General features: G+C 39.7%; 1 protein-coding gene across 1 annotated transcript in view; it reads left to right on the forward strand.

Annotated features, from left to right (window-relative positions):
• SLCO5A1 (solute carrier organic anion transporter family member 5A1) overlaps positions 1-14,252 on the forward strand; it is a 74,005-nt gene that overhangs the window by 45,989 nt on the left and 13,764 nt on the right. The window contains exons 5-7 of the mRNA XM_084204280.1: positions 1,746-1,910; positions 5,218-5,416; positions 13,225-13,384. Of these exons, the coding sequence (XP_084060406.1) occupies positions 1,746-1,910; positions 5,218-5,416; positions 13,225-13,384 (524 nt within the window). The remainder of the gene's footprint in view (positions 1-1,745; positions 1,911-5,217; positions 5,417-13,224; positions 13,385-14,252) is intronic.

A 14,252-nucleotide genomic window follows, 5' to 3' on the forward strand; every position in this document is an offset into this window, starting at 1 on the left:
AGTTCTCGGCCAAGAACTACCAATTAATTTCTACAAAGAACACTCAGTTCATCATCCTAAAAAAATTATCTTTCTCTCTGTGATGATACCTTATTTTCTACCACATTTTAAACCCAGGTGAGCAGCTGCCACTAAGTAGCTCAATTTCCAGCAGGACCAATCCTTCTTTCTGCTTCCTGACTCCTTTCTCACAGCAGCATCAGCATGGTCATAACTGCTTGCTCCTGTTGTTTCTATTGCAAACAGTTCCACCTTTTAAAATTTTTAAAAAATCTGTAGGTGGTAAAAACCATTAAGATATATGATATATATAAGATATATTAAGATAAGGTAAAAACCATTATAATATATGATTGCTTCTTAATATGATTTATTCATTAGTTATTTCTACCAAATTTTGTATTTAATGTTTAATATGTTTCTTCATAGATGTAGCAGGAGAGCATTTGACTACATTAAAATTATAAACCCAGTACTCATAATAAATTCAGTATAAATTTTGACAACTGGCATAAGCTAATACTGGATGCAGTCAGACAACTTAAGTGCTAATTTGCAGCTTGACAAGTTTTGACATGACAAGTGAAATTCTGTTTGCTTTTATACAGATAACTTACTGGAGTCAGTGCAGAAAGTGAGACAGATTTTTGTCTTGACAACTTTTAACATCAGTAAAATTCTCAGTTGCTCTTGCTTAACATGTATTTCTAATGGGTGCTCTTGTCATTGAATTCAACTGGCTTTGATTCAAGCACTATTCTATTTCTGTACCAAGTGAAAAGCAAATGAAAAAAATCTGAACTATAGTAGGTTAGATATAACACTTGAAAAAAATTTGACTGGGGTAAAAAAAGCCCCAAGGAAAAGAAGATGTGTTTAAAATCATGGCATCTAATCCGAAAAAAATTAAGTGCTGAATAGGGTGATGATAATTTGACATCACTGGACTAAATTTAAAGTATGTAAATGTTTAATTTAACTACAGTGCTGAATTTCATGGGGGTTTGATATTTGATTTGAGAATAATTGCAACATCTATGAATACATTTTCAATTTAAGTTAATGATGTGCTCTCATTTTTAATTGATTGCTTTATCCCTTCTGAGAATATTGAGTTGTATGTAATGTATGTTGAGATTCCTTGATATCATTGATGTAATTTTTTCATTATGCTTTGTCTGCATCGTTGTAAATGCTTTTAAATAATGTAGAAAAATGTTTAACTAAAAATGTTTTGGTTCCCCTTTCGAATTAGATTATTATTATTATCCCAGCTTTCCAAGCATGATCCTGGAAGCAGAGAGTAACAGGGGGAGTATAGGATCTTCTTTCCTCCTGTGGAGTGCAAATCTCAGTACTGTCAGTTTAGCAGTGTGATATATGTTATCTCACAGAAAATCTCAAGATACCAGAATAATTCCAAAATCTCTACATTTTATTACTGTCTTTCTTTCTGTTGTGGTGTTACTATCTGTTCTGTCAGATGGTTTTTTGATGCACACCTCAGTTGTGTTTGTGCCAAGTGGGACCGTGGCCCTGAGCGAGGCGGTGAGATGGGGTCAGAGCAGGGAGCAAGGGCTGCAGTCCCAAGTATGCACTCTCCCTCTGTCTCACAAGTGTACCAGCTGCTAGCAAGCCATTATTGCCAGTCTGTCTCAAAGAAAATCAATTGGTTCTGTTTCAGTTTGCTTTTGTTTCTCACTCATTGTTTATAACATTCGTTTGTCATTCTTGTCATTTTATAGAGCTTCCAAGAGCAGCTGTCAGGATCTTAAGCAACATGACATTCCTTTTTGTGAGTTTGTCATACACAGCTGAGAGTGCCATTGTCACAGCTTTTATTACCTTCATTCCCAAGTTCATCGAGTCACAGTTTGGCATCCCAGCTTCCAATGCCAGCATCTACACTGGTAAGGCATTGCCACATAGTGTTACCTTGCAAGCTTGGCTTTGGCTAATGAAATGAGTCAAATAGGAATGAACCAAAATGTGTTCAAACAGGTGATTGGGTCCAGCTTTCTGCATTTGGTTAGATATTCAGACTATTTTTTGATGTTTGTTATATGTATTTAGTAAGATGTGAACCCATTTATATTGTTAATTTTTTTTTTTTTTTGCCTAGGCCTAGACAGATGCTTTCTCATTTGTTGATGGTTTCCAAGGGGGAAAAAAACCAAACAAAAACAAGCTAGAAAAACTATAGACATGCCTGCAATTTGTGTGCTTTAAAAAGTCTCTTAACAGTGTTCTTCTTTTCTGTGAATTTTACTTCCTCTTTGATCTTTAAAATATCTTTATCTTTTTTTCTCCTTAGTGAAAAGTTGTTTATCTATCCTGTCCTTCAGTAATCTCTATCCTCTAGGGTGGTGTTTTTCTCCTTATTTACATTGAGACAACAATCTACTCTGGTCAGAACTCCCCAGATTCTCTCCTACCTGTCATTTCAGGAGACCCCTGCTGTACCAATGTACAGCCATGTCCAACTTTTAACAGAGCTACAGACAACAAAAGCTTCACACTCCTCTGTGACTGAGAGAGATGAGAACTGGGCTACTAAAGGAGGCCAAAATATTGCACAGAACCAGGGCCTGTGTCATGCAGATGAGTTTTCTTCTCTTCTAGCTGTGTCAAAGACATTTGTCTTTATAATAATATTTTAAAATTCTTCATAGTGCTTCTCATATAGAATAACTGCTGATTGCTGGGCAGGTTAATTCTTTTTCCCCTCATACTTCCAGACACTGTGCCCTAGAAATGATGGAGTGGAGTGAATTGTGGGGACACAGGTGAAGTATGGGGTGAAGCTGTCCAGGGGTATCTGTCAAAAAAAGACAAAAAGTAGTAGAAGGAAGAAGGAAGGCACAGAGACCTCACATTGGAATAATTTGTGACTTGCAGTGGCTGGAAGAAATGCAAGCAATTTCTACAGTGGGGAGGGGAAAAGTCATAGAAGCACCATGTGGTGCTTTTTATTTGAGAGTTTCTGGGATGAGATTTTCTTAAGGGCCTGAAATCCCTGTGTTCTGCATATAAGGAGGAAACATTGACTCATGGGACTGTGATGCTCTCTGAAGCTTAGAGTAGCTACACACACAGGAGTTTTACTGTAATGAGACTTGATGGAATGGCTGTACCCTAACTTACTTCATTCTCAAGATAAACCAGAAACATTCTTGCCAGAAAAAATTCTCAACAGCCAGTACATTAACAGAGGTAAAACTAGTGTGACCTTGCCTAAAGTGTGAAGTTATTAACATCTGTTGTTTCCCCTGTTATAAGTTACTTGATAAAGACTATTAAAATGAACCAGAAGAGGAAGATTAAATATATCAGGCTGGATGTGCAACAAGGACAAGTGACCTCTGCTTCTACAATCCCAGCCCTTAAACTTAGCATTGGTGTCAACGGTTGTTAATTTAATAACTATTTTTTGTAGGAAGGATGGGAAAGGGAAACTTGGAAATTAGATTGCTAATAAAGTAAAAGACATGACAAGTTCAAAAATTTTCTGGTTAGTAAAAGGAGAATTTACGTATTATTTATATTTTACGTCTATGCTTAATACGCACATTGCCAGCTGAGTACATGTGCTTCCTGAATCTCTTAGTGTAAAGATTTTGCTGGCAATTTTTTGTCTTCTAAGCAGCAATTCTTTAATTAAGTCCCAGTTTCTTTCAGTTTTAAAACAACCCTGGCATTTATCATCATCAAAAAACACTATGTGCCAAATTTCATGTCTTGAACTTGTGCAGCTTCTACATTTAATTTCTGCTCTTGGAAGAAAGACTGGTTTTGATTCTGTGAAGACTTCTTGTTTAGAATCTTCCTCCTGAAATGATATTTTGTTCTGTAATGTCATTGGTGATGGCAGGATAATTAAGTGCCAAGTGTTTTTCCCTCTTTTCTTGCTTTCACAATCTCAACATTTTGATAATGTCCCTTTCACCTTTAGACATATTAGCAGAGAATGAGTATGCTTTGCAATAATTTTAAAGGTATTTGCAAGTAGTAGTTTTATTGGCTTCTTTAAGAGACCAGCATCTCTAACAATTTGGATTATAGAGTTGAAGAGACCAGCATCTCTAACAATTTGGATTATAGAATTCAACATCTCTGTAGATGCATCTGCCAAGTAGTAGTTCAAAGTAGTTCAAATTCCATGTCTATTTGGAATGCATCTTTATTGGCAAAGCCTTTAATTAAAGACCTTCTCACATGTCAGTGAGAAGCAAAAGACAAGGGAAGAACAGTGCAAGACATTTGCTGACTTTACCACCACCTCAGGACATGACAAGTGGGGACAACCTGGTGATATGTTGCTGAACCTTATGGCTGCAGCAGCAGAGGACTCATGGGCACGTCTTTGTGTCTTACACTTACCCTAATTCTATTATCTTAATTGTTCAAATTGTGTTTGATCACACACATGTGTGTGGAGAGATGAATTGGAATGCTGAGGTAGGAGTTGTGGAGTCATAGATTCAAGGTTGGAAAAGACTTTCGAGGTCATCAAGTCCAAGCTTTGACCGAACACCACCATGTCAATAAACACCAAGTGCCACTTCTGGTCATTTCTTGAGCACCTCCAGGGATGGTGACTCCACCACCTCCCTGAGCAGCCTATGCCAGTGGTTAACCACTCTTTCTAATGTCCAGCCTGAGCCTCCTCTGGCCCAGCTTGAGGCTATTTCCTCTTGTCCTGATGCAAGTTACTTGGAAAAGTGCTATTCAGCTTGAGTAAAGTATCCAGAAGGCAGAATTTGCAGCCAGGCTTGGATGTGCACTCCCAGGTGGGCAGGGTTCTGGAGTCCTGCTTGAGGTTAGCAGTTGTGCTTTGCTGGAATTAATCATGAGGATGGGAGGAGGAAGATTTGTGTCCAAATCTGGATTTCTTCCAGTTTCAGTGGTTAAACTGGACCTATATGTAGCTCTTCTCCCCATTCTAAAATAAATACAAAACAATGTTTCTGCTTGTAAGTACAATAGTTCTCTTATAGTGCTTTGGCTGCTGCTAATATGATAAGGAGGCTTTTATAAATTCTTTGACAACACTCCAGAGGTTTGAAAAGTCTGACTCAGTTTGCTAGTGGAGAATCAGACAATAGAGATCTTAGTGCAGCATTTGCAGTCATTTAATTATGGAATGAAACTAATGTTTATGTTTTATCCCATTTCTGTAGGTCCTGTTTTAATGCTGTTTGAACTTCTTCCTGGCAGGTGTGATTATTGTCCCAAGTGCTGGTGTTGGTATTGTCCTAGGTGGCTACATTATAAAAAAGCTGAAACTTGGTGCAAGAGAGTCTGCAAAGTTGGCTATGATCTGCAGTGGTGTGTCTCTGTTGTGCTTTTCAACACTCTTCATTGTTGGATGTGAAAGCATTAATCTAGGGGGAATAAATATACCTTACACAACTGGGTAAGTATTTTGGGTGATTATCTCTGGCAAAAATAGCTTTTTCCAATAAGCCTGATCTAGAAATGTAAAAAAAATGCTGATAGCTGATGTACTGAAGAAGCCATTTCAGTTCAAATGAGAATTTAGTGAATATTGTGATATAAGCACGTGCTGTTAGTGTGTGGCTCTTGTTTTTTTACATCTGGTTTATAATGCAGTTTATGTAGTAACTTAGCTTCTTGAGGGGTGAGAAAATGCATTAGAATGGCCTTCAGTGATGCAGAAAAATAAGAATAGTGTCCTCTGTAGATTACTTAGAATTTACTTAGTGTTGCAAAATGTTTTCTGCTCATGAAAAATTGTGAAAAAACTAAATGTATTATGAAGATTATTTCTGAAGATTATTTCTGATTATTTATGAATTATCACCTTAGTAGTATCTTAGGTCTACAGTCCCCATTTGAGAAGAATCATGTGAGCATGTGCTGTTGACATTAGTAGTGTGCACTGCTTCTGAACCCCTTACTAGTTGTGTGGCAGTGCTTGCCAGATCATCATCAAGACAGCAACGAGACCATATTCCCTAAAGTTATAGAGAGAATGAAGAGGACTGCAATGAGGAAGAAGGTGTGGATGTAGGAAGGACTTGGGAGTGAGGAATTTGGGCTGTGGCATTAAGAAATGCATGGAAGGGCATGACAAAAAGAAAAAGGATGTTTGGAGGCAGTGTGGTAAAACTTGAGACATTTTCATTGGAAAGGGATTCTGTAGAAGCCTGATCACAAGCTTTTATTTTCTTTCTTACTTTTTACATGAGATTTTCCTCAAAATTGCATTCTTGATGTAGGTTAAGCACAGGAACAGAGTAAGTGTTTGGAGGGTGTGAACCTATCTGAAGCAAGGTTTTTTCCCTTTGCTTTTACATCTGAGGCATGTCTGCCTTTTAATTAATGACCAGGTGCTGGATATCACATCCATTTGTATATTTGCTTTTAGCGCTCAGCTCTGATATTTTTAGTGCTTCTGATATTTTGAGGAGAATGTAGAGTGTGGAGCAGGAAAAGAGATGATGAAATGGAGAAAAAGTACAGTGGGGCAGAGGGATAGCAAGTGAAAAACAAAGAGGTAAAATGGGAAGCAAAGGAGAAAGAAAATAGGCGCTGTTTACACAGGGAATGTTTAGCATTGCTTGTTGCTGGGTGTTACTACACTGCTGTCAAACCTTAATGCTAAGAGCAAAGAAAACCAGCAGCTGAAAGTCAAGAGCTGATGAAAAGCTGTTACTTCTTTGTGTTCCTAAGACCTAGAGTTAAAGCTTGCTGCTGAGGGGCTGTCAGTAGAAGGAAGTGGCATGGTGATATACCCTCATCTGAGCTTAGTGGGCTGAAGAAGGAGAGAAGAGGGATGGGAAGGAGGTGGAATGCTTTGATTGCCCACCTGCTGTTAATGTTTGTGATAGCCTGTGGGTGTAGATGATGAAAATTAATAGGAATGAAAACATAAATTTCAGATAGTAATTAATTGATCTGTGTGGCAAGTCAGAATGTACCTGCCTGACTAATGAGAAGCCTGTACCTTTATGTTTGGTGAAGTCCCATTTAATTTAAATCTGTTTCTAAACTGAAGACAAGGTGTGCTATTGTTCTGTAACTCATAGCCTTCATGCTGGATTTGTTAGAGTACCTAATGATTTTTTAGTAAGTAATAACATTTGCAGTAAATACATAGCATCAATTGAAATAAGCATCAATTCACAGCTGTTGTGCAAATCTGCAGTACATTACTTCCTTCCACATTCATGTAATTGTTCTTATTGAGAAAAGAGGTGAGAAATAGTAATTACCGAATTCTCACAATATATATAAACTCTCTGAAATCACTATAAAAATCATATTGACTGTAATGTCATGAGAAATTGAGAGTTACCAGCATGTTACAAAGCGTGGTTCAGCTGGATTTTTTTAACACAGAGATAAAGTCCACATTTATTATCAAAATGATAGTAAAAAGGCAGCACTACACATAAATTAATCTTGAATATCTGATATGTAAGCATTCTCTTAATTCTCATGATCAATCATTTGATAGTTTTAAATCACTTACTTAGTAGACAACTCTTTAACTCAGCCATCAAAGAATGTTGTTGGCCATGGAATTAAAAAAGCATGCTTTCATTTTGGATTTAATAGAACACATACTTCATTCTCTGCTTCAACTGTAGTGCAGTATGGGGATGTCAAAGCCAGTTCCATGGGCAAGATAGGGAAAGCAGGAGAGCTGACTGGTTTGGGATAAATGTATTGCATGATGCTCTACCCTAACATGGCAGTGCCAGGTGTGCTATCTGACCTACCTGCACAGGCACCAGCACAGAGATGTCAGAGCATTGGGCAGTGTAGACATACCCTGCAGGATAATTTCTGGAAAAATATGTTCATTTCTACTGTTTGTTTTTTATACATTGAAGCATACAGTTTTTTTCTTTGGTGAACTGAGCCCTAAACCACTACAAAGGGGAGGGGTGAACTAGGTCTCAGTTAACATAGAAGTTAAGTGCATAGCAGTACTCAAAAAAGTAGGCAGTGGCATTTCATAATTCAGTATGTTTCGTAACTCAGTATTTTTCTAACTGTAACAGCTGCGAAGAAGTGGATGGGACCTGGAGGCATGCACAGATTAGAATATATTAGAAAGGATTTTCTGCTTTTTTATGTTGGGCACAAGCAGTTTTGCTGTTGCTAGCGTATCATCGGCATTTCTGTTCTCAGGAAGATCAAGGGCACCTCTGTATTATACATCTCAGCATTTTAGAACCTATTACTCTGTGCCCCAGCCTTGTTCTGAGAGTGTGTTTGGTGTTTGAATTGTGGTATAAGGAGCCTTATGTCAAACCACAATATGGCATCCTTTCTCTTGCACCATAAGAGCATCCAGGTGGGAAGTCCTGAATGAGTGAATGGTCTGGACAGGAGTCCAGATGGCTTTTAAGTATTTCTAAGGAGGGAAGCTCCACAGCCTCCCTGGACAACCTGTGTCACCACCAAGTCACCTCCACAGTGAAAACTGTTTCCTGGTGTTTGTAGGGAACCTCCTGTGTTTCAATGTGTGCCCATTGCCTCTGATCCTGGCACTGGGCACCACTGAAAAGAGCCTGGCTCTGTCTCCTTTCATCCTCCCTTCACATATTTACAGGCATTGATGAAGTCCCCCTGAGCCTTTTCCAGGCTGGATGGTCTCAGCTCTCTCAGCTTTTTCTCAGAAGAGAGATGCTCCGGTGCTTTTATCATCTTAGTTGACTTTCACTGGTCTCTCTCTGGTACATCCACGTCTTTTTTTTACTGAGGAGCCCAGAACTGAGCCCAGCACTGCAGGTGTGGCCTCACCAGTACTGAAGAAAAGGGAAATAGCAGAGATCAGCTGACTTGGTTTTTTTTCAGACCTGTCTCTTGCATGTATTGTTGTATAAGGCAGCTAAAAAAGCCTCCATGGTGAGCTTACTCATAGTGACAGATTCCTGGATTAGTTCAGTTCCATCTCTCACATTTCTGATATGTAATGAATCAACATAGACTCTTTTTGATTGCTTTGTGTTGTTTTGGTGCAAGTAAAGTTTAGTTAAAGTATGCAATTGGCTTAATGAGGTATTTCACATAAAAAATACTTATATTCTTCCTCTTGTATCAACAGTGTGTGTTTCTGTTATTCTTGTATCTATTTCAGTCCAATCAGCCAGTGGTATCCCTTAACTTGAAAGCAGTGACTAATTGGATCAGAACAATAACAACAAAGAAGGAATCCAGCTAACACACTGAGAGGGTCCCTTGTTTGACAGCTACACAAAAATTGCATCATTGCTGCAATTCCAGCTGCTTGCCAACAAGGAGACTGCAGATCTCTGCCATCCAGAATGTCCTTCAATACCAAAACAAAAATACTGCTATCAAATTAAGATAATCCTTTTTATCATATAGTCCAATATTAAGATTATAGAAACTACGTGGTGAGGTTGTCTCCTTCTCTTTCTATTTCCTTGGTCCTGTAGGTTACTACAGTGATATCAGTAAAACCATGTGCAAAATCAGTTATTTGTTTAGCTGTTACCAAAATATAGTTTGATTTCTTTTTTTTTAAACTGCTTTTCATTTAAATTGTAACCTTGTGGGAAGAGGGTCCACTTTTTTTTTACCCAGTATATGTTCATTGTCTGCCAGTACAGTGATGTTTCTGTACAAGACTGAGTATGTGAAACAACAGGTCACAGCTCAAAAAACTCAGGCAATAAATCTCATTTTATATTTTCCCTTTTCTCACTTTATTCCTATATCAAACCTTTTCTGGAGTAATAGTTGGAGAGAAAAACATGACTTAGAAAAAAATGTTAGAAACTAGAGTCTTTTGCATTGTTAGTCACATCTAATAAAGGTCTTCTCTTTATCAGCTTTACTAGCATTGTGTTGTGGAGACACAGAACAGTCTCCCTGAGAAGTGAACAAATGCAATTTGGCAGATGGGGTTCTGGGTTTTGTCGCAGCACATGTTTAGCAAATTTGCAGTTGAATCTTATTAATGGAAGGAGCAGTATTTGTGTAATTGAAAGAATAGTTCAGGAAGTGCTGTCATTTGGGGCTGGTTTCTGTTTGTGTGACTGGTGTCCTTGGCAGCTCAGGTGCAGCAGTGTTGCAAGTTGGCAGTATCTGCACTGCTGAAACAAGCAGAGCAGCTCTTTCTCAGACATTCCATGTTTCTACAGCAGCTGCTGCATTGAAACTAGACTGCTTTTCCCACAGATCAGCTCATGAGCAGGATGTACTAGCTTTGGTGCAGTTTCCCTAAGAACCTGCTCTTAATGGCTGATGCAGGTAAATCTGTGATGTGCTGTGCTGTTATTCAGGGATAAATGCTTTGTTTCCCTTTGTGGAGAATAGGCAGCCTTCCAGGGCCAGGATTAGTAGAGTGCTTTGGTTCAGCTTACTTCCAGAAAAATGCATACCTTCAAGAAAAAGTGATTCCTTCCTGAAAGAAGTGTTCAGGAAATCTGTTGTAGTATGTGCTGTGTGGTTGATCCCATATGATGAAAATGGGGTTACGCAGACACATGTTAGTAGAGGTTTCATGTCCCCAGCATCTGAAACTCCTTCATTCTTCATTTGTTTCCCACCATTGAAAGAGGAGTGAACAATGAGTGAAGGTGATGAAGATGAAAGCATGAGCCTCTTACAACTGTCTGATAATGAACTTTTGGGAATGCAGTTAATAGATGATTTTGTGTGCAAGGCTCTCTGTTTGCAAGGTATTTGCTCTAAGCAATAAAAAGAAATTCCCCAAATAAGCCTTACAGTGATATGCTGAGGACAAAAGGTGGTGAAAGCTGGAGAGACAGAGCTTGCAGTAACTTCTTATCTTCTTATTCATTTGAGCATATTTGTTTTGTGTATCTGTAAACTTAAGTTGTCTTCAGGACAAACAAAAAAATGTGCCTGAGATTAAATTATCACAGTGGTCTCAGTTCAGTTTCCAGTTTCACGCTTCTCATTTTTTGCATGCCTGATTTCTTTCACCATTTTTTTTTAAAGCTGATTTCCTAACCTCTGTGTCATGGTCATGTTCAGCAGTGCAGCTGAAGTGAGTTAGCTATGTAAGCAGAGCAAGATGGGTGGCCAACCCTACCCATCTGTTCATGAGAAGGGTTTTAGGTAGTAGAGGGATAAGAGATATCAGAAGAATTTGTGCTGCAGGGTGAGAGGGGTTGGAGGTGGAGCAAGAGCTGTGCCTTTCCTGGGAGTCTGGGCTGTCCCTGGACCTGCTCCTGTGCAGTGTGGCAAAGCCTTGTTGTCAAAAGGAGCGCAGTCCAAGGGTCTCCCAGGCAGGTTGTGGAGTCTCTTCTTATGCTGAGTATTCAGGCATCTGGGACATCCAGCTCAGCAGGCTGACTAGGATTTCATGGAACTCCAAAAATGCTGCCTCTTCTGTTGGTGTAAAAAGCTTTTGTCGCTGTGCTGCTGAAAATTGTATGTTCCTGAGGAATGTTTTGATGATTTGGTGTTTTTTTCCATTGGAGAGAAAGTTCTGTTGAGACATTACTGGAAAATCTGTCCGTTGCTATATGATGTGTTGCTGCATACTGCTTGCTGAAATCCAGCAGGATATAATGTGACAAATTTCAGCTGCTAGCTGAGAGGGTGACAGGACCACTACCAGTCCTGCATATTTGACATCGTGCTCAAGCTGCAACTTGTTTCTAAAAGTGTACCTTGTTTGTTTATAGAGCAAGAAACAAAACACTCAGAAAGGCTTTGGTTAGCATCCAGCTAGACCATAAAGTGTAAAGTAGCTCCAAGAGCTAAATTTGTGAACCTGATTTGTGTGATCAGTAGACAGTCAATAAATATTTGAAAGCTACTTAGTAATATTTAATTGTCTGCAGAAGTGCACAGCTGGGAAGACAAGCATATTCAGCAAAAGCAGATAGTGGTGTATAAATCCAAGAAAACCAGTCAAGTGGAATGCTCTGGGCAGCAGTCATGCCACTGAGTGCCACTAACGACAGGAGGTGAGGTGACACACAGCCTGGGTGACAGTCGCTGTGTGCAGAATGACTCCTGAGCCAAGCCTCTGGGCTACTCAGGGGTAGAAGATGGGAACAGAAGACCATTCCTTGTGATCCCTGGGGTAGCTGGGATGCAGTAAGTCTGCTGCTAGTTGTTTATCTTCACACTGGCCTTGCCCAGGCATCGCAGACATGAGGACAAGCCAACAGCAGCCCTTGTGAGGGCAGCCATGGCAGTCTGTGAGCATGTGTACAGGATCTTGAGCGTGCAGCCACAAACCTAATCCATACTCCATACTCCGTTCAGCTCCTGCCTGGCTGAGGAGGTGCTGAAATTCCCTGGATATCTACTGATCTGCTCAAGAGCAGAGGTTCTTGAGGTAGTTTTAAACAGCACTGGCCATTGAGCAGTTCTGAGAGAAAGACAGAACAAACAAGACAGAACAGTTAATTCTGTAGTGCCCAGCGTGGAGTGGTTGTGCATTCCAGCGTAATTCTCAGACATTAGTATGGTTATCAGTTCTCAAGGACTACTGAAATGAAGTAAGCTACTGTTTGCATTTTGGCCAGAGCTCTCAAAGACCAAGCTTAGATTTGTGTAGTTTTACGGAGCCGTGTAGGTGCAGGTGTTTAAGCTCAAGGATGGGAAAGTAGCATTTGAAATATGTCCAAATCCATAAGGGATTTAGGCTTTGGCCACATTTTGGGGAATGGTCTAGGGAAGCAGAGTGGTGATTCTTTTACAGACCTAGTAAATGCACACCAGTCTTCCAGATTTACAGCTTCCTGTAAATTTCACATATTTGTAATACATTAGTCATACAAGCATTGTTTTCTGAACAGTTGTTGGTGTGTAGGAAAAGATGCCTATTAGTTCACATTAATTCACAGAATCCTTACATTTTGTCACTGAATCTTTCATTAGTAATCAACAAGAAATTACTGCAGCTTAGAATAGACATATAAAATAGTGGTGTCTTACTTCATAGAGGAAAAAAAAACAGCAGGGGAAAAATACACCTAGCCAAATATGATACAAATTTTAAACTTTGGTATTATTTCTTTTATTGTGTTTTTAGTTGATGGCAGGGATCACCTGGGTGTTCTTCTATATTTTTCGTCTATATGTTTAAGTCACATACATTACCTTGAGGTAACGCAGTCTTTGTCTAACAATAAATTTCAGTTCCAAAGTTAATGAGTAGGATGTTTGCTCCCTCTGTACAGGAGAATATTGATATCTGTGCGTGCTCTACTAGCGTGTTCTTTTTCCTTTCTTCAGTCCCACTCTTGCCATGGCCCACAGGAATCTGACTGGAAGCTGTAATGTTAACTGTGGATGTAAGATTCATGAGTACGAGCCTGTCTGTGGATCAGATGGAATAACATATTTTAATCCTTGCCTAGCTGGCTGCATGAGTAGTGGAAACCACAGCACAGGGGTAAGTGCTTCACCCACCACCCACACACAACCCCTGAGTAGCCCCTTGGGACCTGTGCAGATTGAAGTCTTCTCTGTTCCTAGCTCAAGCATCCCTCCTGTGAGCTTCAGAGAAGTTCTCTGCGGGTGACTTGTCCATCTCTGAGCCTTTCCATGATTTGAAAGACTGGCGGGGTTGTTCTTGCATGGTGCCAACCCACTTCCTTTAGTTATACACCAATTTGAGGCAGAAGTTCATTTGTACTAAGTGAATCCTCCAGCTGAGTGAGTGCAAATGCCATGGGGTAGGAAGGGCTGGTGTTTCCTGTACAGACCCCAAAGACCTTGGTGGCACTGACCTTGCATGCCTGCTGTTCTGCAGGGCTTGGAGAGGGTACCTTGGGTCAGTGTCATCTAACTCAGCCCTCTGCCAACATAGGCAGCCATGTCAAACTGTCTTTCTTCAAGCTCAGTCTTACCTTTTAGAGCAGTTTGGGGCTTTTTGTGACTCCCTCTCTGAACTGAAGGAAGAACTTAACTCTTCAGGTAGTTGGAAGTGTTTTAAACTCATGTTGAAATTTAGTTAGAATTTGTTTAAAGTCATTGGTGTTTGTGTCAGCCTCATCATTTTGCCCAAGCAGCTCTTGCACCTGCAGCAGTGCACTGGTAGGTCTGTGGTTTGCCTGGCTAGGTAAAGACTGCCCATGTATTCTGCTCTTGTAAAACAGTTCTGCCAGTCCCACAGCCTTTTTCTAAACCTCTTCCAGGCTAAATGAAGGTTGTCATCACACTCAAGTAACAAGAACTTAAAAAGATGTTAATAATCCACTTTCTTTTTTGGAAATACATTGTTTTTTACAACCCAGCATTCTAGTTATGCTGAACTGGAG

Source organism: Fringilla coelebs (genome assembly GCF_963513975.1).
Source record: "Fringilla coelebs genome assembly, chromosome: 1".
In the NCBI taxonomy this organism is placed as follows: Eukaryota; Metazoa; Chordata; class Aves; order Passeriformes; family Fringillidae; genus Fringilla; species Fringilla coelebs.